This window comes from Protopterus annectens, chromosome 13.part0 (genome assembly GCF_019279795.1).
Source record: "Protopterus annectens isolate FY-2018-M chromosome 13.part0, PAN1.0, whole genome shotgun sequence".
NCBI lineage: Eukaryota > Metazoa > Chordata > Ceratodontiformes > Protopteridae > Protopterus > Protopterus annectens.
The window spans coordinates 636,276,669-636,301,237 of NC_056747.1; the positions used below are offsets into that span (position 1 = coordinate 636,276,669).

Consider the following 24,569-nt stretch of genomic DNA (forward strand, 5'->3'; position numbering starts at 1 on the left):
GTCTCTCACCACTGAGTGCGTACTTAAGGGGGTGCTATTGATGTGGTAGTTAAGAGTAACATTGATCTTACCGAAAGGAATGATAATACATTTTTTTGCATTGAGTTTAAGGCCATGACTTTGGCACCAGTCATTCGTTTATGTAAGACCCTCTTGTAGGATGTTGACATTATTTGGAAATATTATGATCACTTCCAGTTTGCAGTCATCAGCAAACTTTGTCAGCCAGAAACCTTTAGTTTTTGCATGTACTTCGGAGAAATAGATTCCAAAAAGTAGAGGGCCCAGGACTGATCCCTGTGGATCACCACTGGTTACAAGTCTGCTGTTGGAGGTAGAACTGTTACAGATCTGCTGTTGGAAGTAGAACCCGTATAGTCAAAATAAGAGAATCCATCAGTGACCCAGTTAGCCAACCCATCTAATGATATAAGGGTTGATACCTACCTTGGTGAGTTTGTCAATGACGCCTGAGTGGGGACAGTGTGAAATGCCTTGGCTAAGTCTAGGTAGGCTGTATGCACAGAATTCCCTATTCCAGGGCTTTGGTGATTGTCTTGAAGAAGTCCACCTGGTTTAACAGACATGATCTCCCTTTGACAAATCCAAACAGAGTAGGGTCAAAGTGTTTGGAGATTACCTACACCTTTGTTGATAAGATCCATGATGATTTGCTCCATGATCTTGCAGATAAGGATAGTCAGGTTAATAGGTCTATAATTCCCAGGGTGAGTGGAAGCACCACCTTTGTGCAAGAGGATAACAGTGGCAGTTTTCCATTCAGCTGGGACGAAGCTGGTGCTTAGACTATGACTGAAAAGAATACTCAATGGCATTGCTAATTCTTGTTGTAGCCCATGCAGGATGCAGCCTGGGATGTTATCAGGTCCCAAAGATGCTGTGTTTTTGGCCTTAGAGAGGTGTTTACTACCTGCTCTTTAGAGATACAAGGTAGGGGACAGGTGGTAGTGATGTCATGGATTACATGTGACTGGGACAGGGAGTGAAGTTTTCACAGAACCTGTCAGCAAACAGGTTAGCTATGTCCACAGGCTCAGTATATGTGGTATCATTAACTATGAGTTCGGCACAAATCTGGGCCATTCCATTTAGGTTACATAACGTCTTATGGTTGTCCTTTGATGAGGAAGCTAATCTGGTTTTATAGTTTGCTTTGGAGGACTTCACAGAAGTCTTATTTGTTTGTTTAAGCTGAGGAGGGAGTATTTCCAGTTTAGGGATTGCTCCCTCTTATTCTTGAGCAATTCAAATACTTCCATTGCCCTTCTCATAAAATTCTTGTGGAGTCTTGTTTTCTCTGCATCAAGCTCCACCAACAATAGTGGTATTTTTTTTTACATCCTGCTTCCTTTCTGGATCACCATTGCTCTATTAATGTTGTCAAATGCTTGTCTCCCCTCTACAAAACCAAATTGATCCATACCTATCAATTGTGGTAACACCTCTGCCATTCATTTAGCTAGTATAGACATGAGCACTTTATAATCATGGTTGAAAACTGAAATGGGTCTATATGGAGTTGGGTCTGATGGGTCTTTATCTTCTTTGGGTTGTTCAACCATTTCATCTTTTTTCCAAGACACTGGTGCTTCTCCCCCTTTTAAAAAAATGTTAAGTAAAAAACTATCCACATCTTTAACACTCTTCTCTCCTAATTTTCAACCTTCTGCAGGAATACTTTCTGTTCCTAGAGACATCCTTGTTGACGGATTATACATCACCATGTAATCTCATTTCTTCCTATTTTAGCTATTAATTGTTGAGCCTCAATCTTTCTCTAACCTTGGCACAATAAAGTCTTCCATACATATTTTCATTTGTGCCTTATCTTGTTTTCAACATTCCTCTGCTTTACACAAATTTCCTTAAAATTTCTAAAATATTTCTAATACCTTTATAGGATCTGTGGTTATTTTTCTTGTCATAGGGTTCCTAAATTTGGAGACACGCCTTTCTACTTCCAGCTGTCTATGTTACTGTGCTAAAAGTTTTTGTACACTGGAATTGTTATACAAATAGTTGCTTAACAGCAACTTTTCTAAACTCATGTATATTATCCAAATACTCCCCTATTGTCCATTTAGGGCTCTGCAGTTACTCCTCCTTTTGTTCTGTCAGATTCCCATTATTCTGCAACATATTAATCTTTGTCAGTCCCTCTAAATAATTCCTACCATTTCTTTCTCACATCTTTTTCTCTTTTATGTCTATCCTATTTTACACCCCATTTTCATTTTATTCCACTCACTAGCTATCCCTGCTGAAGAAATCGTCATCTTCCCCAATAACTTTCAAATCATTTCCACTACCCAATTTTTAAATCTCTTTCTTTTTAATAAGCAAGAAAGCACCACTGTCTCACTTTTCTTCATTACCCTGCATCTTTATCTTAATTTTAATCAGGGCATGATCTGAAATAGTTATCAGATGTGAGTCAAATCTTTCAATTAAACACATACATTACTGTGAAATATAAATTCTATCCATAGGTTCATAGGTAAGTACTACGCTATCTGCCCAAGGGCATTTATAAGCCTAGCCAGAATGTGTTGGCTTTCGCCACCCCCTTAGATTAGTTCCCTGTGCCCTTGTCCAGCAGAGCCATTAGTTCCCTGCGTCACTGTCCAGTAGAGTCACTGCAGTGATCCCCGGGGTAAATTTTCTGTTTCATATATTGCTATATCATAAAACCTAAGCAACATTATATAAATTATTCAATTCCTGCTCCTTTTTTAAAGAGAAACATCTTTATTAAATCACTTATGACATAAGCAATCATACATTTATATAAATGAATACAAACCACACCAACACAATCCTAGTTGCAAGCATTTTACATCACAAACTAGCATTTTACATCACAAACCATACTGACACACTCCCAGTTGCAAACATTACACACCACCTATAATCTACCCAATCATTTTCAGTCAAACACTACAAGGCTCATCTTATGTCCTGCCCCACTTTAAACCTCATTCCTCCCCTGCATGTACTGTTACCACAGTTCCAATTTTTTTTCTATGTAGTTTGTTCCCTCCCCTTTCCAAAGATCTCAGTCTGTCCCAGGTACTGTATTTTGGTGAATAACATCTAAATTCTGTCTGATTTCCTACTACTGAATTCACATATACATACATTTCTTTGGAAACCTACCCTCTTTTGCTATATTTTTTCTTCTAGGTATCCCAGATACATCCTCGCTATTGAAAATCAAGTTCCAGCCCCCATCCATAAATATTATTCCCTAGAGAAAAGCTATTTCTCCCATTTTTTGCTCTATTACAGCAATTCTGGGGGAATAAAAATACATTCTAATATAATTCTCCACTGCCAGACCCTTACTGGCACATATCTACTGTTATGTTTTTTTTTCCCTCTTCTATTATTAATGGAGCCTCTCTAGCAATCAATATTACTCCCCTTTTCCTTTTTCCAATTTAATTGTACTGAATGCCCAACCTGAAATCCTTTCTTTGTCAGACTCAAATGCTCATTTCTATCAAAATGTGTCTCCAGCAACATTGCTACTTGCACCCTATATTTCTTAAAATAATTCAACATTCATTGCTTTTTGTCTAGACCTATAAGATCATTTATATTTTATTATAATATGGAGAAGGTAGCCATCATGAATAGCTATTATGACCTACCTATTACACACAACTGTTTTTTTTTTTTTTGGAATGTGCATTTCCAGCATTTGGCGTATATGCACACACCAAAGTTTACCCCTCCAGAAAGAAATAGTTGCCCCAAGTTGACATCTGCATCCACCGGCAATACCAAATCTAAAATTAAGGTTACCCATACTAAAGTGCAAGCTACAGCTTGTGTTCTCAGTTACAATGACTGCTGTCTATTCTTTCATTAGCTCTATTCCCCTCCTAGATGTGAAAAAAAACCCAACTTGCATGATTTTAATAAACATTAACTTTTAGCCCTAAGAAAATGTACGCTGGCTACCTTTTAATAAATAAACTAAATTGTGCACTGATCTATTAAATGCATTAAAGTGTTAAGACTGCTTGGGAGATATCTACTTCTTATTCACTTCCCACAGTTTTAAACTACTTTTTTGCCTGCTTGCCACACTGTACCTTTAAATATTACATTTCTCTTAGCACAGAGTGCTCAGAACTCTCAAGATTAATAGCTTGCACTCTAGAACAGAAGCTGCTGTTAATAAAGGAATAATTAGTACAGCATACAAAACACTGCACAATAACTATAAGAATTGATCAGAGGAGGTTATAAAGGATTGGGAAAAGAGACTGGATAAGCAATTCTCAAAGAAACAATGGGAAATATATGCACATCTTCCAAATATGCAACAAAGTCTAGAAGATTTAGGATCTTTGCTTGAAGTGTTTACATAGGTATTCTTAAACCCCAACTAAATTCCAAAGATTTTTCCTCAGGTAGCAAATGCTGGAGGTGTAATGGGTAAGAAAGAGGTAACTGGGAACAAATTTTCTGCGAGTGTAATGAGTTGTCAGACTTTAAAGATTCCCTGCAGACTGGTCTGTCAGATATACTGGGTGAGCAAATTGGTGTAAATAAGAAAATGATTTTTTGAGCTATGACACAGAATCAGAATTGCATAGATATAGTAAGGCCTTCCTGAGACTAATAACGGTGACTGCTAAAAAAGCAATTACTAGAAAAAGGAAATCTAAGTTTAAACCAACTTTACTAGAAAAAGTGAATATAGTAACAGAGATAAAACATTTGGAATTGGGATCTTTAGAAAAGGGTAGGAGCAAATTACAAAGGAAAAACGGGAATTGTGGGAACAATATATGCAGATGAGGAATGAGGTTTAAAAGAAGGCAGGATTTGAATGAGCTATGTAATGTTTGACTGAATGACTGGATAGATTATAATTGATGTATAATGTTTGCAACTACAATTATGTCAACATGGTTTGTGACGTATAATGTTTGTAACTAAAATTATGTCAACATAATTTGTTTTAATTTCTATAAATGTATGATTGCCTATGTCATACATGATAATTTAATAAAGACGCTTCTTGTTAAAAAAAAAAAAAGGAAGAGATTAATAGCTTGCACCTGCAAACATTCCCTCCTCAATTAATAGTAGTAGAAAAAAAAGACTAACAGCTCTGCAGAAGCATGATACAATCTTTTTAACAGAATGTATAGATTTCTCCTGGCCAACTGCTTGCACCTGTAGACGTTTTTAAACACCTTTATTGAATTATCACTTGTGACATAGGCAAATTTGCATTTATATAAAAGTGATCAAACTGTATTAAGTTCACATTTCCAAACCTTTTACCGCACATATATTACTATATATTATATAACCTAAGCAACATTACATAAATTACTGAATTCTTGTCTCTACCGGATATTATTTGCTAATAACTTTGCAGAAGCAACTACTATTTTCCCTTGCTTTTCATCGTTTTGTCATTTTTCAAGGGTATTTGCTTAAAAAAAAAACTTACCTACAGCTTAAGCTAAGGACATTAATCTGGACATCCACCCTTGTAAAAACAGGATATTATATTAACTCTATATATCAATATACTTTTACCCTGATTCCTGGGATAAATCTGCTTTTCTTCTTTCTGGTGAATCATTTTCTTCAAACACTCTGTCTCCACTTACTAATACTTTTCCTTTCTGCCACAGTTTTGTCAGGATCAAATCTTTTTGCTGGTACGATTCAATCTTTACTGATACTGGTCTTAGCTGCTTTCTTATGGCTAGGTCTGCAGCATAGACATGATTGTACCCTTTCAGATACCTAATCCTGCTGTGAACACCAGTCTAGTGCCTTATTTGTATTTTTATAAAATAACTGCAAAATGTTCCTTCCAGTTTCCCTGGTGCAGCAGAAAAATCTCCAGTTTTCTCTGCACGCTCTGTACTCAACTGTACTATTTTTTGAAACGGCTGTTAAGAAGACCCATACTTAGCCAGCCTTTCCTCTGATTTTTGCAGTTTTATCATTTCATCTGAATAGCTAGTTAAAACCTCTTCTATTTTTTCAAGCCTTTTGCTATTTGAGTTGATATATCCCTTCAGTGTTTCACTTATTTTAATTACATCTGAGTACATGCGATTTATTTTCCTTTAAATTACTGGAAGCCATCTCTTGTACCTAAAAAAGAAGTTATGTACTTACCATAATGTCAATGGATGGGTTCAGATCTGACTCGGCCGTTACACTAGATCGTGGCCACCAACAAACTTCTTGAGCTCATTTCCTAACCATAATGCACTATGCTTAACGTCCCTCAGATCCTATCTACACCTTCAGAGAGAGAGAGAGAAACTATAAAAGAATTGCCATAACTGGAGTTCAACACAAGGGACACATGGTGTCCTTAAAAGTCTCATTTCTCCAGAAGTTATTAATGAGAAATGGAGGGGGGATGGAGGGTGGGGAATTGAGGAAGAATGAAAATGAACAACACAGATGGAATGTTAAGGTAAGTACAGAACTTCTTTATTTGATGTTGTCAATTTTCATTCATTCCTCAATGGATAAGACACAGTCCCCAGGTACCTAAATTCCTGGGTGGACTCTAAGGAAGGATATTCCTGAGTACGGTTGAGCCAAAGGCCGCTCTTCCCCTCGAGACCAGATCTAGTTTGTAATGAGTGACAAAGATATGAGGATTTGGCCAAGCTGCAGCTGCACATATATCGTCCATGGATGTTCTATACTGGAATACAGTGCAAGCACACACAGATCTAGTTGAATGAGCTTTTATTGGTAAAAGACGATTCAATTTGCTGTAGACAAAATGAAATCAGTCAATCATCTGGCTAGAGTTACCTTTGTAATTCATTCGCCTAACTTGTTATGTGCAAAGGCAACAAAACAGCTGGTCTGTCTTTCTAATTTCTTTTCTTATGTGCAGGTAGAAATGTAATTGCCTGTGAGCATCCAGTAAGTGCAGCACATATTCTTTATTTGTAAAGTTTGGGAAAAATACTGTCTGGTTAATGTTGGATTCAGACACCACCTTAGGTAGGAAGGAAGCATTGGTATGTAAGATGAACCTATCCTTGTAGAAAATCAAAAATATGAAGGCCTAGGAGATGATGCTTGAAGTTCTGAAATTCTAGCAGAAGCAACTGCAACTAGAAAGACATTTTTCTAGGTCAAAATTTTTAATTCACATTTAGCTGCAGGTTCAAAGGGAAAATGTATTAAGGCTTGCAGTACCAAATTTAGATCCCATGGTGGTATAGGATCTTTATATGGAGGTCTAAGTAGAAGGGTACCTTTCAAAAAGGCTTTGTACAGGTTAGAGGAAGCCAGAGAAGAATTCTGAAACCCACATGAAAGTTTGAGATGGCTGCGTGTTGACCTTTAATAGCAGATGAACTAGCACCCTCATTAATAAAAATTCAAGAACAGCATGACTCGGGACTGAGAAGGGGACTACCTGATTCTGCTGTGCTCAATAAATGAATCTTCTCCATTTACTTTTGTATAGTTTTCTCGTAGAGGGTTTATGGGAAGATTACAATATAGAATGTACAGGTAAAGACAGCACAGGATTCCTCGCTAATAATGGAATTGGAGAAACCAAGCAGTCAGTTTGAGATTTGAGATGTCTGGGTAAACTGTGCCTGTTGGGTGAGAAAGTCTGGAGTTGGATTCCGAATTCAAGGTGGGTACACAAGATGAGGCGAAAAGAAACCAAATTTGCTGAGAGCAGTATGGGGCAGAGAGGATGATTTGGCTCTTCAACCTGGCTATTTTCAGAAGGAATTTGGGAATTAAAGGAGTTGGGGGACAAGTGTATAAAAGACCGGGGTGGCCAATCGTGGAGCAGAGCATCCCTCGGTGACTCCCCTGGTGGGGGGATTAGGGCAAAGAAGCTGCTGCATTTGTTGTTTACGGGAGATGCAAAAAGACTGCAGCAAAGCTGATGGAAAATCATGTCCATCACTTTGTTGTTGAGAGACCACTCGAGAGGTAGCAAGATGGACCTGTGCAGTTTGTCTGGTATCACACTGGACTTCCCGGGAATACGCACTGCAATTAGAAAGAGGTTGGAAACCCACTGCCACACCCTCAGGGCTTCTCAACACAGGAGATAAGATCTGGTTCCCCCTTGTTTATAGATGTATCAAACTACTGACAAGTTGTCTGTTTGGATCTCAAATGTTGAGGGGGAGTAAGTTTTGGAATGCTTGCAAAGCTAAAAAAAACACCACTCTCATTTCCAGAACATTGATATGCAAGTTGGCCTTTTCAGGGGAACAAGTACCTTGGACAGTCTACCCCAGAAAATGCTCCCTCACCCAATCTGGGAAGCATTTGTGGTCACTGTGGCTTTGGACTGAGGGAGAATGAAAAGACGACCTTGCAAAAGTTGTTGTGACTGCATCCACCAGGAAAGATACAATTTGCATACCTCACTTATTCTTATTTTGGTCGACATGGGTTGAAAAAGAACTGACCATTGTGTTTGTAGCACCCATTGCAGAATTCTCTTGTGATACCTTGCTAATGGGAACTATTATTATTGCCACTGACATCGATCCCAGGGCTTGCAAATCAATCAGGCTGAAATCCTGGTGCTGCAAATTATTTTCTTGACTTGATTTCTTATTGTTTGTACACTCGAAAGGGGAACAGACACTACCATAGATACTGTGTTGAACACTGCTCCTATAAATTCCAATGTCTGAGTTGGCTGTAACTGTGACTTGTTTTAATTGACAAGTTATTCCACGATTTGAACAAGTCTGCAACACTTGTGCTCGTGCTTCTACCAGCTGATGCCTGGTCAGAGCAGTAATGAGCCAGTTGTCTAAGTATGGAACCACCCAGAATCCCTGCAGTCTCAAGTGAGCTGCTACTACTGCCATACACTTGGTGAACAGCCTGGTGGCTGTGGTGAGGCCAAAGGGCAGTGCTCTAAACTGGTAATGACGGTCTCCCAGACAGAAGTGTAAGTACTTTCTGGATCGTCTGCTCATTTTTATGTGATAGTACGCATCATGAAGGTCTAGTGAGAAAGTACAGTTGTGTACCTACCATAAATGTAGATGTTCGAGTGTATTCACTGTTGCAGTCATTACACTTGGGTTATCCTGCTGGCAGGCTACCCTCAGTCGGCCTGAATTCCAAAGTCCTGGTCTGGCGTCGTTTGCCGTCGCCTCTTCCCTGACATCAGTGCGCCAGGGGTATATAAGATGCAGCCAACGCCATTTTCTTCAGTTTTTCTTGCCCCAGATGTCAGCTGCCCCCCAAGAAGGTAGGCAAAACATATTGCTTATAAAAGCATACAGTAAAAATAAAAACAGTACTTTCATCTACAAGCAAATACACCACATAGGTTGTAAAGGATAGAGAAATATAGATAAGTCCCAGCAAGGAAAGGGGGATGGAGGGTGGGTAACCTGGACTGCAACAGTGAATACACTCGAACATCTATATTTATGGTAGGTACACAACTGTACTATGTTCATCGTGTTTCACTGTTGCAGTCATTACACTTGCATTGAATCCCAAAGCTGAGGTAGGGCGGCTGGGTCTAAATAGGATTAGGAGTGGCTATGAGGCCCTGCAGAACAGCAGTGGCAAAGCCTGCTCTGGATTTAGAGTAAAGAGGTAGGTGATAATGCTTGGTGAAAGTGTGCACTGAACTCCATGTTGCAAAATTTGTCCAAAATTTCCTTGGTTGGTACTCCTCTGAGAAAGGCTGCTGAAGTGGTTGCTGCCCTGGTAGAATGTGGCCTAATATTCTTAGGCACTGACTTGCCATGCTGTGCATAGCAGAAATGAATGCAGTGTCCTATCCATTTTGAAATAGTCTGTTTTGAGATAGCCTTTCCTTGTGATCCTGCAGCATATGCTACAAACAGTTGCTCAGTTTTTCTGAAAGCTTTTGTTTTGTCCAAGTAGAAGCGTAGCTCCCTGCAAATGTCCAAAGAGTGCAGAAGTCTCCCCCCTTTATTCTGGGGATTTGGATAAAATGTTGGCAAATGAATGGTTTGGTTAAGAGCCACACTGGATACTACCTTTGGCATAAATGTTGGGTTTGTCCTTAGAGAAACCCTGTCCGGATGAAAAATGATAAAAGGTTCCACTGCCATTAATGCCTGTAACTCTGAGACTCTTCTGCTGAAGTTATAGCTAGGAGCAGAGCAGTTTTCCATGATAAGAATTTTATGTCAGCTGTATTGGCTGGCTCAAAAGGAGGTAGTGTGAGCTTTTCTAAGACAAAGTTGAAGTCCCATGTAGGTATCGGTGCTCTCCTTGGGGGTCTTATGTTTTTTGCCCCTCTGAGGTACTGTCTTAGCAGTGGATGAGAGAAAATAGGAGGTTCCGTATTGTAATGAGCTGAAATGGCAGAGGCATGGATCTTAACTGATGAGAAGGATAGGCCTTTGTCCAGCATCTCAGTTAGGTTATTGTAAAATCTGAGGAATATTTGGAACAAGTGGTTCAAGTCCTTGTGCCTGGTTCCAAGCACAGAATCTCTTCCATTTTTCTGCATATGATTTCCTGGTGCTGGGCCTCCTGGCTTCCAAAATGACATCCATAACTGCTTTTGAGAGAGGTGTGTTCTCAGTGGCTATATTATCCGCCATGCAGCCAGATTTAATGTACTGAGTTGGCTGTGCAGGATCTGATTGTTTTGTTGAGTCAGAAGATGAGGAATTAGAGGTAAAGTCCAGGCTGGGCCCTGAGACAAGCTCTTTAGGATTGGGTACCAGTGCTGGCGTGGCCAGTCTGGGGCAATCAAATTCATGTTTGGCTTCTCTTGTCTGACTTTTAGGAGCACCTTTGGAAGGAGAGGCAGTGGTGGAAAGGCATAAACTGTTAGGGTTTCACAGTTGAAAGATAGGGCATCCACTTTCCATGCTTGTGAGTGATAAGTCCTTGTGCAGAATCTCTGCAGTTGGTAGTTGCGAGGGGAGGCAAAGAGATCTATGTCTGGGCATCCCCATTTCCTTGTTATCATGCTAAAGACCTGTGGATTTAGTTTCCACTCGTGAGGGTCCATGAGGTTTCTGCTTAGTTCGTCTGCCAGAGTATTTTTCTTTCCTGGCAGGAATTGTGCCTGCAGATGTACTTGATAGGTTAGTGCTGTGTTCCACAAAGTCATGGCTTGCCTGCAGAGGGGGTAGCAATGTATGCCCCCTTGCTTGTTTATGTACCACATAACTGTAGTATTGCCCATCTTTAGTAGTAGTTGTACTGGATGTAGTAGATCCTTGAAGGCTGTCAGGGCATTCTGTACAGCTAGCATCTCTTTTTGATTGATGTGAAGATGCATTTGGTCCGTGGGCCACGTGCCCTGAATACATTTTCCTGCCATGTGTGCCCCCCAGGCATAATCCAATGCATCTGTTGTTAGTGTCTGCCTGGCTGTGGGTAAAGTGAAAGGCTGTCCCTTGTTGTGGTGACAGGCCAGTGCCCACCATCGGAACTCCTGTTGCAGGCAGGGAATAAGAGTTATTATTGTTTCCAGGCTGTGGAAATGTTGAGTCCAAACATTTTTTAGGTACCATTATAGCTTCCTCATATGCAGTCTTGCATATGGAATTAGCAGTATGCAAGATGCCATGAAGCCCAAAGCCTGCAGAATTTTTCTTGCAGGTAGCTGGGTCTTTGTTGCCATCATTTGAAAGTAATGAGTCAGTTGCCTTTGCTTGTCTGGTGTGAGATAAGCCATCTGGGCAGTTGTATTTAAGCTTGCACCCAGGAATATTATCTCTTGAGAGGGCACTAGTTTTGATTTCTTTTCGTTTACTGTGTACCCTAGGCAAATTAGTAATTCTTTTACAAATGCCAGATGCTTTAGTAGAATGTCCTTGCTCTCTGCTTGAATAAGGCAGTCGTCCAAGTAGGGATATATTTGAATTCCTTTTTGTCTGCAAAATGCAATTACTGGTGCCAGGCATTTTGTGAAGACCCTGGGCGCAGTAGATAAGCCAAAGGGCAGTGCAGAGAATTGGTAATGCATTGAGCCAGCTATGAATCTGAGGTATCTTCTGCAAGATTGTCTGATTGGGACATGCAGGTATGCCTCTTTGAGGTCCAAAGTAACTAGCCAAGCCTTCTTGCCCAGTATGGGAAGAAGTTGCTGCAGTGTCAACATTTTGAATTTTGGAACATCCAGGAACGTATTTAGAATTGATAGGTCCCATATTGGTCTCCAGGCTTTGTCCTTTCTGGGTACCAAGAAAAGTCTTGAGTAAAATCCTTGCCCCTGTTCTTGCTGTGGTACTTTTTGAATAGCTCTCATGTCCACGAGAGCAGAAATTTGTTTTTGTGCCTCTGCCCATTGGTTTTGTGGCAGGTCTGGCATACCTTTTGACCTTGGTAGGGTGTGAAAGTGGAACTTGTAACCTTGAGAAACAATATTCAGTACCCATTTGTCCTGGGTGATCATGTGCCAATTTTGTGAAAATAGTGCTAATTTTCCCCCTAAGGGTGCTGTCAAAAGGTAAGTGCTTGGCTTTTGTACAGTGAAGTCATTGGGACTGTTTCCTATAAGGTTGTGATTTGTCTTCTCCGCCTTCGGGGGCTGAAGCACCCCATTGTTTGGGTCTGTATGAGCCTTGGGGCTGAGATCTGCCTCTTGGGCGTCTGTATCTGCCTCTTTGTGGCCTGTCTGACAATGGAAAGGACCAATTTTTAGAAGGCCAGTTCCTGCTAAATCTAGGTGGCTGAACCTGTAAGAAATTCTTTACTGTCTGCATTGATTTTGCTTTATCCTCCATTTTCTTTAACACCTCTTCTGCCTTAACACCAAACAAAGTATCATGTTGTAATGGAGCATCCAATAATTTTGCTTTAACATGATCAGGTAAACTTTGTTCTTTTAACCAAGCATGCCTTTGAATGACAGAGCCTGTAACTGCGGCTCTGCAAGAAGCCTCTAATGAATCAAAACCACATTGCAGAGTATGCTTTCCCACTTGTTCCGCTGCATGCAATAAATCCTGCATTTCCTTATTGTCAGGACATTCTGAGCTTGTAAGCATTTTCTGCTTTAGCAAAGACATTAGGTATTGTTGATATTTAAGCATGTGAAACTGGCAATTTAAAGCCCTTACAGCCAAAGTAGTAGAAGTGCAAACTTTTTCCCCCATCTATCCAGAGCTCTAGAATCCCTATCAGAGGGAACAGTGTTTTTTGCAGTAGAAGCCTTGACCCCTTTGGGACCCTGAGAAATTGTTTCTGGGTCAGCAGCAGGGTTTTTATAAAGACATTTATGAGAGTCTGGAACCCTGTAGTACCTATCTGGCTTGACTGGAGCAGGGGGTAAAGAATCAGGAGACAAACTGGATTCAGAAAAAACATCATCAACAATATCCAGTACAGGGGGGATAGCAATGGGCCTGTGCTGAGGCAGTAAAATAAAGTATCTGAGCCTTTTCCTGGATTCTGAATAATCCTGGCTCTCCCAATGGAAATGCTCCCTCATGGTGTGCAGGGTTTCCCAAAAGAGTAATCCTCAGGTGGAGAGGATGAAGGGATAGATTCTTCAGCATCAGAGTCCTCATAGGGAGGAAGAGAATATCCCTGTTATGAAGAGGAATCAGAGGAAATAGAAACCTGGTCAGAGGAGTCATAGTCAGTGTCTTGCCTAGGCCTTTTATCAGGAGGGGGATGGGAACCCCTGATCAAAGTAATTAGGTCCACGGCCATCTTAAGCATCTGTTTCTTTGGCATGGATGACTGTCCAGGAAAATGCTGTACTTCTTTCTTTGTTTTTAATGGTGTTTTAGCTGTTGAAGTAGACTTAATAGTAATCTGTGAAGGTCTGAAGACACCCTCAGAAGCTGATGCCTGCTCAGCGGCTCCGGACCCATCTGAGGGAATAGTTTCCGTAGGCCCAATACCTTGAGTTTCCAGAGGCCTAGTTGTCTCCACGTGGGAGTCGGAGGCGGCATGTGGCTCTGAGGTAGCGGGTGTCAGTGGCTGCGAAAGCACCTCACTGAGAACCGGCGACTGGCCTAGAAGAGGCTTCGTCGGTTTTGGACCTCGGATGCCTGTCCTTTTCTTTGTCTTTGCATTTTTATGAATTCCAGTCGGTTGTTCCGACAGCATTATGTAGTTAAACCTTCGGCCAAAGTAATATAAAGCAAAATCAAACCGACGCTTAATAGTGCATTGGTTGAATCTAGCACAAAACCGACAACTAGCAACGTCGTGGTCAGGGCCTAGGCAAGGAATACAGTAAGAGTGAAAATCCTTATGAGGTATTTGCTTCCCACAAGAAATACAATTGTTAACTTTTACTGACATCGGTCTGGAGCAAGAAAAAGTTTCCCCAACGGTTCTGAAATTCAATTTCGAAAATCTCAGGAGTCGGCCAACTGGCACTTGCGAACTGCTTTTGCTTCAGGCACCGCAGGGCAAGAAAGACTGAAGAAAATGGCGTCGGCTACATCTTATATACCCCTGGCGCACTGACGTCAGGGAAGAGGCGACAGCATCTGCCGCCGGACCAGGACTTTGGAATTCAGGCCAACTGAGGGTAGCCTGCCAGCAGGATAACCCAAGTGCAATGACTGCAACAGTGAAACATGATGAACATCATCCAGTCATCCTTGCTCAGACAGGGAAGAATGGAATGAACCGTGACCATCAGGAACTTGGTGTGTCGAGCCACCTTGTTCAACACACTGAAATTTAAAATTGGTCTCCAGTCCCCTGTTTTCATTGGCACTAAAAAGAATCTTCAGTAAGTTCCGGATTCTACTTGGTCTGGAAGGACTTCTTGGATGACTATCTTTTCCATCAGCTTTTGATTTTCTAATGCTACTGCTTCCTTCTGATTGGGTGGAACATCGTGGATTTTCCTGGGTAACAGAAGTGGTACGGAAAAGGGAATAATATAACCTCTGGAAATTATTTTGTGCTTTGTTGTGTTTAGCCAGGCTTCCTGGTGCAGAGATAAGAGACTCCCAACTGCCTCCAGGGGAAGACAATCGGGCCTCCCTTCAGGAATGCTGGAAGGCTTTGTTGGAAAATGTATCTCTAGACACTTGGCTTTGTGGGCCTCCTCTACCATGGGGGCTTCTGCCATTATTGCTACCCCTTCTGCCTCTGAGCGAACTGCCTCTACATGTGTCCAGGAAAGGACCCAGAGACTTCCTGAACCATGTCTTTTGACCTCTCCAATGATTCCTGGAAAAGGTCTATTGAGGGGTCGAAAAATGTACGCCCACTGCAGATAGGGTCTTTCCATCTTTCTCACATCTGGAATGTGTGTCATTTACTGTAAGGCCAAACAAAGAAGAGCCATCAAAGAGAGCAATGACAAAAGATGACTTGAAGGGCTCCGCAAAATCACACAGGTGCCTCCAGGCATGCCTCCTAATAGAAATATCTGAACCCATGGTCCTGAAGGCTCCTTCTGCAACGTGCGAGATGAGCCTCATGGACGAATTTACAAAAGATTGAAGGGTAGCCAACTGTGAGGCCACAGAAGTTTGGGCCTCTGCAGTAGTGTTCCCTGAAAAGGAGTTGGAAAGTTCCTTAACCAAGTCCCTTTGAAGTCTCGTGAAGTGTGTCAAGCAGTTCAGCGTTCAGACAGCAAATGTCACTGAAGCATAAACTCACTTCCCAAATCTGCCCAGTGCCCCAGATTTTCTATTGAGAAGATGGGCAGTGGAACTCTGTTCCATGAGTTCCTTCTTTGTAGCTGCCACCACAACCACTGCATCAACAGGCACACCCTTACTCCAATATTCTCTTCCTACTGGTGGTGCCAGAATCCTGTCTGGTCTCTTGGAGATTGTTTCAATCTGTTTGCCATCAAAATCTTGGAAGACAGTTACATGAACCATGGAATGTCTAATGTCACTCTTCTAAGGTTTCATAATATTGATATTTTAAATGTTTGAATCCACAACAGCGAATGCACACTAGCATTCACTGCTGTGGACTCATTTTGAATGGAGATCGCACTACAGTAGGGATCAGGAAATTTACCCTCTCTCTCACTGTAGTGTGATCTTGGAGTGTGCATAGATAATTAGCAGGGGGTGTGGGGGGCTTGCCCCCTGCAAAACGTTAGTAGGACATAACTGGAAGTCCAGGTAGGTTCGGTAAAGTCGACATTGTTGACTATCGACTTTCAGAAATTACCATGATCGGTGTTGTGTTCAGTCAGAATTTGGATTTTTACGATATTTTAATTTGGGTAAGTATCACTTGAACAAGTGTGTTGCGAAGTTTTGACAGTAAACCATTTCAATCATATCCGGTTCCTTCCACGTCCACTTAGAAACCAAATTAATAAGTTCATCAGTGGCAAAGTAACCCAGGAGGTTGATGGGCCAGTCCTGAAAGCTTCCAGAAATACTGACTCCTCAGGAGTTGGGTTTTGGGCAGACCAACCACCCTTTTAAGAATCTTAAGGATGTCTCCAAATGAGACGTTACTGGGTGGTGATTTGGAAGAATTTTCTCTCAACAAAGTCACCATCCTCAGTGACGGACTCGGGGGGGGGGTTGGGGGGAGTCCGAAAGACTCCTCTTGCATGTCCTCTTCCTAGGGACTTCTTTGGTGGGATGATCTGGAGAAGTATCAGAAGACATGACAACACCTGGCTTGTGGTTTGGAAGCTTTGGGCTGGCTGTTCCAATAGAGTAGAATGCTGGGGATTACTCTTCAAAGTCAGCTGTGATGTCGCGGATGGATCTGAGGGGGTAGGACCTTAATGACCTACCAGAGCAGAGAAAACCCTCTTCACAACCTCAAAAGCAAACCTGTCAGCAGAGAAGGTAGTCAACAGAGCTAAGAAAGCAAGTTTCTGGCCCACCACCTCCCTATGCTTCAAGAGCTGTCCACCCGAGGTGGAAGCTGGAGCCGAGTTGTCCAACGTTGAAGCTCCAAGAGGAAGAGGTGGCTCCAAAAAACCTTGGGACTCAATCCAATTTCTTCGGATCCAACCTGGATGTTTCAGCTCCAACAGCCATCCAGATCTGGAGATGTTGGGGCTGGTGCACTCAGAGTAACAGTTTAATCTGATGACAAAGTCGTCTTTGGATCTGACACAGAAATGCCTGGAACATTCAGACCTAAGGACTCTAATACCACAGTCTAGGTCAGAGGAGGAGTTGCTATAGGTGGAGTAGTAGATAGATAGTCTTCCTGACCCAAAAGGGTAGGTACTGTGAAGACTATGGTGAAATTGCTCCATGAAGAATCTCATCATCCTTTCCACATCTGCCTCCAGGAGACTTCTGGAACAATGAGAGAACACCACTGAAGGAGACAGAGAGCCACTTCAGAAAAGGGGAGGGGACCCTGAATGATACTGGATCCATGCTGGGTGAATACACAGTATGAGGCAATGGCTTAGGATCCTGGGACTTCAGATCCATAATGCATTTTATTGGGTTGGGGATAGGGTTTGCCAGATATCGGATTGGATCAGAGGATGGCCGGATCCTAGGAGATGCCAGATCTGATTTTGACTTTTCCTTTGGTTGTGATGAAGCTGAAGTCATGGAATCTGAAGATCTGGACCTATTTGAAGGGTCCTTGGATTCTACCTTGGGAGACTGAACTCCAGGGATGGCCTGAGGAAAAAGGAGTTGGCAATAAACCTTTTAATATTAATTTGTCACATTCCTGGTCTAGGTGCTCAGACTTTAAACAGTGCCCACATTTCTTGAAGCCTTTATCAGACATCGTTAAAGGTGAAAACGTTTAACAACCAGATATCAACAGAAGGCTCAACATTTCTATCTTTCCTATCAAGACAGTAACAAACTAAATACTGCCACAAGAGAAAGAAAAAGGCAGAGAAAAAAAGCTAGCAGAGTTTTTTTTTTTTTTTTTTTGTAAGGGAAAATTTTAGCTACTAAATCAGAAAAGAGACAGGGCAGGAAAGGGCTACCAACAAGGTCTCTCATCTTTATTTACCTTTGTACAATCAGTAAAGAGTATAAACATTTTAGCAACAAAGTAAAGTTATGAAAAGCTAAGCGTTTCCACAGTAAATTTGAAAAAAATGTTTACTTATCTCAATGAAATAGTCTGAAAGTGAAGGCGACCACGTCTAGAAGCGAAAGCAGCAAACGAGATCTGAGGGTTGTTAGGCATAGTGCATTTTATGTGTAGGAAAGGAGCTTCAGAGTTTGTTGTTGGCCACAAGCTAGTGTAACGGCTAAGTTGAATCAGAGCGTCGGATTTGAACCCATCCGTTTAGGAATTAATGAAAATTGACATCAGATCTGATACTCGAACTGGTTCTTACTGAACTGCAGCAGTGTTCCAAACCAGAGTTTTCTCTTCTTTTCTACTTGATTTTTTTTCTCAGGTTCTCAAAATTTCTTCTCTGCTGGCATCTGTAATTACTAGCTAGAGACTGAATTTTACTCAGCTTCAACTGTCCTTTTTCCTCATTTTCTGTTTTCACACTGGGACAGCTGAAATCAGTCTATTAATCAATGTGCTGCCATCTTGGATGACAGTTTTTTCCTCTCATTGAAATAAGGTGCTTAATGAAATTATAGGAACAATCTTACTAAATTTCACAAAATTATTTTCATATATAGAATGGAAAGTCCACTCTGTAATATACCCGTGAGCATTCTTTAGTACTTCAAATATTAAAACCTAATTATCCTCCTTTTTGCTCAACTAATAACCACTTTTCATAACTTTAGCATCTCATTTCGGCCTAATTTAATACCTAGTATAAGCCACATAAGAAAATACTTTTTATGCTGAATACACAACTGAGGCAGAATTACCAATATGTTGAATTAAACTTGTCTTATTTCAGTTTAATATATAATGAAATGCCACAACAGCAGACACGAAGTATTCCCTCCTCCACATTTGACCCATTACCTAGCTTACAAGAAATATTTATGTCAATACCATTAGTCATTGATATACTCCCATGCTAGGTAACCACCTTGTCTATCTGCACAATACTCTTCATTTTACAGTCGAATAACTGACTTTCAAAACGCAAAATAATACATTATCCTTATAATCACACAGCCCATTGACAGCTTCACTTACACCCAACTTGCAAATGTAACCACTACACTTAGCAACGGTCTGTCATTTGCACAACACAACATTATGTCACAAATCCCCCCAACTCTATCAATTAACCCTTTTCAAGCATCTCCATCTTCACTACTGCCAGAATTTTTTTCACTAACTTCAAGGCATTGAAGCTTTACTTTAGTAACATTAACAGCCTACCTTCCTCCTAAAGGAAAAACTATGGTGTCCCTCTGCAAACTTCCAAAGTCTGGACCTAGACCATTCTGAATTATTCCTACCCATGCCGTTATTACCTTAGCAGACTCTTAAACAAAGACATCCATTAACATATAATAACCTTTAATTCCTCTATGTACATTTGGGGAAGACTTAATTATCTACTATAGTTTTAGTGCATCTACCAGGTCCCACAATGTCTAACAATTCTACCCGTAATCATCTTCTTCTTCTTTTGGCTTTTCCTGGTTAGGGGTCACCACAGCGGATCACCTGTTTCCATTTCTTCCTGTCCTCTGCATCTTGCTCTGTCACACCAACCACCTGCATGTCCTCTCTCACCACATCCATAAACCTTATCTTAGGCCTTCCTCTTTTCCTCTTACTTGGCAGCTTCATCCTTAGCATCCTTTTCCTAATATACCCAGCATCTCTCCTCAGCACATGTCCAAACCAACGCAATCTCGCCTCTCTGGCTTTGTCTCCAAACTGTCCAACCTGGGCTGATCCTCTAATATACTTATTCCTAATCCTGTCTACCCTTGTCACACCCAGTGCAAATCTTAACATCTTTAACTCTGCCACATCCAGCTCTGACTCCTGCCTTTTTGTCAATGCCACCGTCTCCAACCCATATAACATAGCTGGTCTCGCTACCCTTTTGTAGACCTTCCCTTTCACTCTTACTGGCACTTGTCTGTCACAAATCACGCCTAACACTTCTCCACATTTTTTGATATATGGCTAGAGGAGGAAGAAACCGGACAATACATTCCTTAATCATATTAAAATACGGAATTTTCACAGGTAGACCTGGTATGCAACACCACAACTGTGAATTCCCCACGACCATCACAAAGCAGAATGGGTACCATTAGTCAGAAGACCTAAAAAACACTAAAATATACTGACATTCACCAAGCTGCTCACCAGCACTAGGGGTCCAATCTTTTGCTGAAATGTAAACTTCTTAAATCATCTTTGCCTGTCAAACTTCCCTTGCAAGTCAAACAGTGAAATCCAAGCATCCTTCAAATTAAACCTGATGGGGTACCCATAAATTTACTCTGGGACTGACTTGCGTTGCCCTTCTTGAGAAGGAAGTACAGCACAGTGGTGGGTGTTGGCAAGGCATAAATGGTCTTTTGACTCAAGTGCCTTGAATTTCCTATGAAAAATACAATTTCCCTCCGATTTTGCAAGATTTACTCAACTGCCAAAATTGACTGAAAAAGGTGTATAAACAGAGACTTTGATTTCACCAAAATATTTCAATGTCATACAGTTTTAAGTGCAAGGACTGAAAAAGGGGTCATTCAAGCTCCTTCCAGGCCAATAAAATTTACCAGAACACCAGATCAAACTGTTAGCTTAGGTCCATAGCTAAGTACTAGGCTAACTGCCTGGGTCTATATCACATTGTCGAAGTTTTACAACTTCGAACGCTATATGGTCGATCCCATATGTTCGAAGTTGTAAAACTTCGAAAACTTAAAAATAAATAAATAAATAAATAAATTACCTGGCGGTTGTAAGCAGGGGGGCAAGCCCCCATGCACCCCCCCGCTCTTTAAATATACCAACTCCGAGACTGCACTACAATGCAGTACAGTGCAGAAAGGGAAGATTTGTCTTTGCTACACTGTAGAATGATCTCAGACTTGGTATATTTAAAGAGCGGGGGGGTGTGGGGGTGCAGGGGGGCTTGCCCCCTACTTACAACCATTAGGTAAGTTTTTTCTTATATATATTTTTTTTAAGTTTTACAACTTCGAACATATGGGTTCGACCATATAGCGTTCAAAGTTGTAAAACTTCAACAACGTGATATAGACCCTAACTGCCCTTGCGGGACATTTTAAGCCTACCCATTTACCCTTTTTGTGTTCAAAATAACCTAGCCAATTTGGTTATAGATTGGCCTTACCCATCCCATGGTCGATAATTATATATTATCTCTAATGTGAATAACTGGGATCATACAATAGATAACTTGAGGGGACGCATGCATGGGGCAAAGCATTCAGGAGCATCCTCTGACCATTAGCAGTACAGGGGGCAACCCTGAATTAAATTAAACTTGTCCATCTGAACTGTTCTGTTGATGTTGCAGATGAGGATTAGATTCCTAGACTGAATACTTCTGATGTCATTTGACTTGCTGATGTTCAGTAAACCCATAAGTAATGGGTTGGAGGATGCCTTGAATGCCAGATACAGGTCACATTCTTAGCAGTCTGTAGGGTACAGAGTACAGTAACAGTGTTTTGAGTCACTGTATGTAGGACATGTTATTTAGGCCTTGTATACTTTTAGTAAGGTATCTCTGAGGGCATTCCAGTTGTTGCATGTACCTGGACTGATACATGCCAAAGGGCACACTATATTCAATCACTGGCCTAATGAGGGCTGAGTAAAAGGGAACAATGACATCCCTGGATCTAGACAAAAATCCCTTTGTTTATAAGCTGTGCAATATAGAAGGACTTTCTTGCAACAATAGACACATGTCGGTCAAAAGTTAGGCCACTGTCCATGTAAGTTCTCAAATCCCGAACTGGGTCAACCCCTAGGGGCAAAAGGTCACTGTGGTAGCTCCTTGGAGTAGACGACGTCCCAAAGGATACAGTAATGCATTTTCTGACATTTAGTTTCAGACCTTGATTTTAACCCTAGTTGTTTATTTGAGGCAAACCTTCCTGCAGGATGACTAAATCATTTGGGAATTGAATGACTGCTCCCAGCTTGCAGTCATCTCTGAACTTAGCCATAGCCCTTTGGTATTGGCTTTTACTTCAGAAAAGTACATGCCAAACAGGTGAGTTTAAAAGGAGAGAACCCAAGCTTAGCTTTCATAAACACAGTTCAGTCCAGACTTTCTTCCCTCTCTGGCAATCCAATAACAGATAGGCCCTGCCTTCAGGCCTTCTCTTCTTGTTTAACTACCCCTTAAACCTTTTAAGCAAACATTGCTAGTTTCACCTGTACATTACTGAACTGCTCCTTCATCTCCTTATTTTTCTGCTGAATAAACAATGGACCTACTTGGTTGGAAAACAACACAGTGACAAGTTGGGCATCCTCCTGACCTGTACTTTGACAGTCTGCCATACAATTCAATCAAATTTATTTGCAAAGAAACTTCCACAACTCTGGGGAAAACAGTGACATCCAGACCGTCTTCAGTACCTATGGCTTTTATATTCTCATTCCCAATGTTGAGAAGGACACTCCTGAAAATGACCAACTGATTAATAGTTACTGATCACTTTATTTTACTTTTCTGGAAATTCATTTCACCTATATAATGCAAACCTACAAATATCTTTCAATGGCCTTGATGGAAGGAACACATTTCCTTTTCATTAATTTACTACAATTTTTTATGGAGTGGGTAGAGACGAAGATTTCCCCTCCCCCAAAGCACTGCAAGATATCAGGTCTAACTAACATTGAGAGACATGATGGTAGGGCCACAGACAGCCTGGAGAAAAAGTGGGAGCAAATAAATCAATAAAGGGATTCAGCAGAGATTAGAATGTGTGGAAGAGGGAAGGAAAGCAAAGACGCAGCTGTGCAGTGGCAAGCTATAACAACCAGGCTACTTTTCCAGATCAGTGGTCTTCTTTCATCAGCTTGTTCTTATGTTATACCACCTACCTCATCAGCATGACCAGGAAGGTCAACAGCCAGTTTTCCAGTCTTCGCATCCCAAACTTTCAATGTGCTGTCACTGCTGCCACTAACCAACAGCCGACTGTCTGCAGACCAAGCAATCTGGTAAACAGCTGAGACATGACCACGAAGGGAAGCCAGATACCTGGGACAGCAAAACAAACGAAATTATCCTAATAGTCATTAGCAGAAAACGTTTGAGCTTTAAATGTAACAGATTGCTAGCCCTTGCCTGCTATATGAAGTTCAAATAAAAATATTAAGTTGAGCATTTACAGTAGTCTACAGAAGAAGCCAAATGAAATTGTAGCACAGTTTAATCAATGTGCCATCCTAACCAAGTCAGTTAATCCTTCAATTCATCCAGTTGAACATGGGAAATGACAAAATACACCAGATCTGATAGGATATAGTTCTTCTAGTTGAACCATGCTCAAATAAAATACATGCAATATAAGTAATCCAAATGGCATACTTTCCAGTTAATGTACATTATAAAATGATTTTACTATGTTCTGGAAAGACCTATTAGTGCAAAGATGCATTTTTGCAAAACCTGACCCATAAGACCTGCAACCCATTTTCTTCCCAATGGGAAAGCTGGCCCTGTGCACTAAAGGAAGCCTTGACCCAGCACCCTCCTTGCTCTATACTTACAAACTCTGTGGTTGCACCACAGTGTGGAAGGAGAAAAAGGGCAGTCCTCAGAACTGGGTCGTGACAAAATGCACAGAATCATTGAAAAGCCTAGCAAAATTACTAAAACATATATGACTAACCATTTAAGTGGGGAGCACAACCATTACACTTGTCTAATTAAATATTCAAATGCCAATGCTATCGTTGCCAACTTGACAATGAATGATGATACATGTTCTATCAGCTGTTCAGTGTGAATTACCAATTCATGCTACTGGCAGTGAGCAAACTTACAATCAATGAAGATAAAAGTTATGAACTTACCATAAAGAACAGTTGTGTAAAATCTTACCATAACCATAGATATCCTTCTCTTCACTGCTGCAATATTCCCTACTTGAAGGATATTACCGCCAGAAGGCATCCGATGTCAGCCAGTATACAAAAGTCTTTCGCCACTATAGTGTATGTGGTACGTCTGACGTCAGCTGCAGTCGGACGTAGACCATAAAACGGAAGAAAGCACATAGCATTCTCAGAACTGAATGCCACAGGAGGAAAGCTAGACTAAGGATATGAGTAGTCAATACATCCAGGAAAGACAACAGACCAGTGGGGAAGGTGGGAGGCATAGAATACTGCAGCAGTGAAGAAAAAGGACATCTATGTTTATGGTATGTCCTTCCATTCACTTGCTGCAGTATTTTTTACTTGTGGGAGAATACCACAGCTAAAAAGGGAAGGGAGGAGGAAGGAGCAGAGGAACTCTCTAGGATGCCATGTAAAATGGCTTTGGCAAAAAGTACAGTTGTGTACACCTACCATAAATGTAGATGTTCGAGTGTATTCACTGTTGCAGATATCACACTTGGGTTATCTGCTTGCAGGTAGCCCTCAGTCAGACCGAATACCAGAGACGTAGTATTTCTACGTCAGTTGCTGTCGCTCCAGGACTGACATCAGGGGTATAAAAACAGGCAGCTGACGACATTACATCAGTTTTTCTTGCCCCAAATGTC

General features: G+C 41.2%; 1 protein-coding gene across 2 annotated transcripts in view; it reads right to left on the reverse strand.

The window, feature by feature from the left end:
* Window positions 1-24,569, reverse strand: part of NLE1 (notchless homolog 1) — a 691,532-nt gene that overhangs the window by 66,966 nt on the left and 599,997 nt on the right. For both annotated transcript variants that reach the window (XM_044054321.1, XM_044054322.1), the window contains exon 11: window positions 22,897-23,056. In XM_044054321.1, coding sequence (XP_043910256.1) covers window positions 22,897-23,056 — 160 coding nt within the window. The remainder of the gene's footprint in view (window positions 1-22,896; window positions 23,057-24,569) is intronic.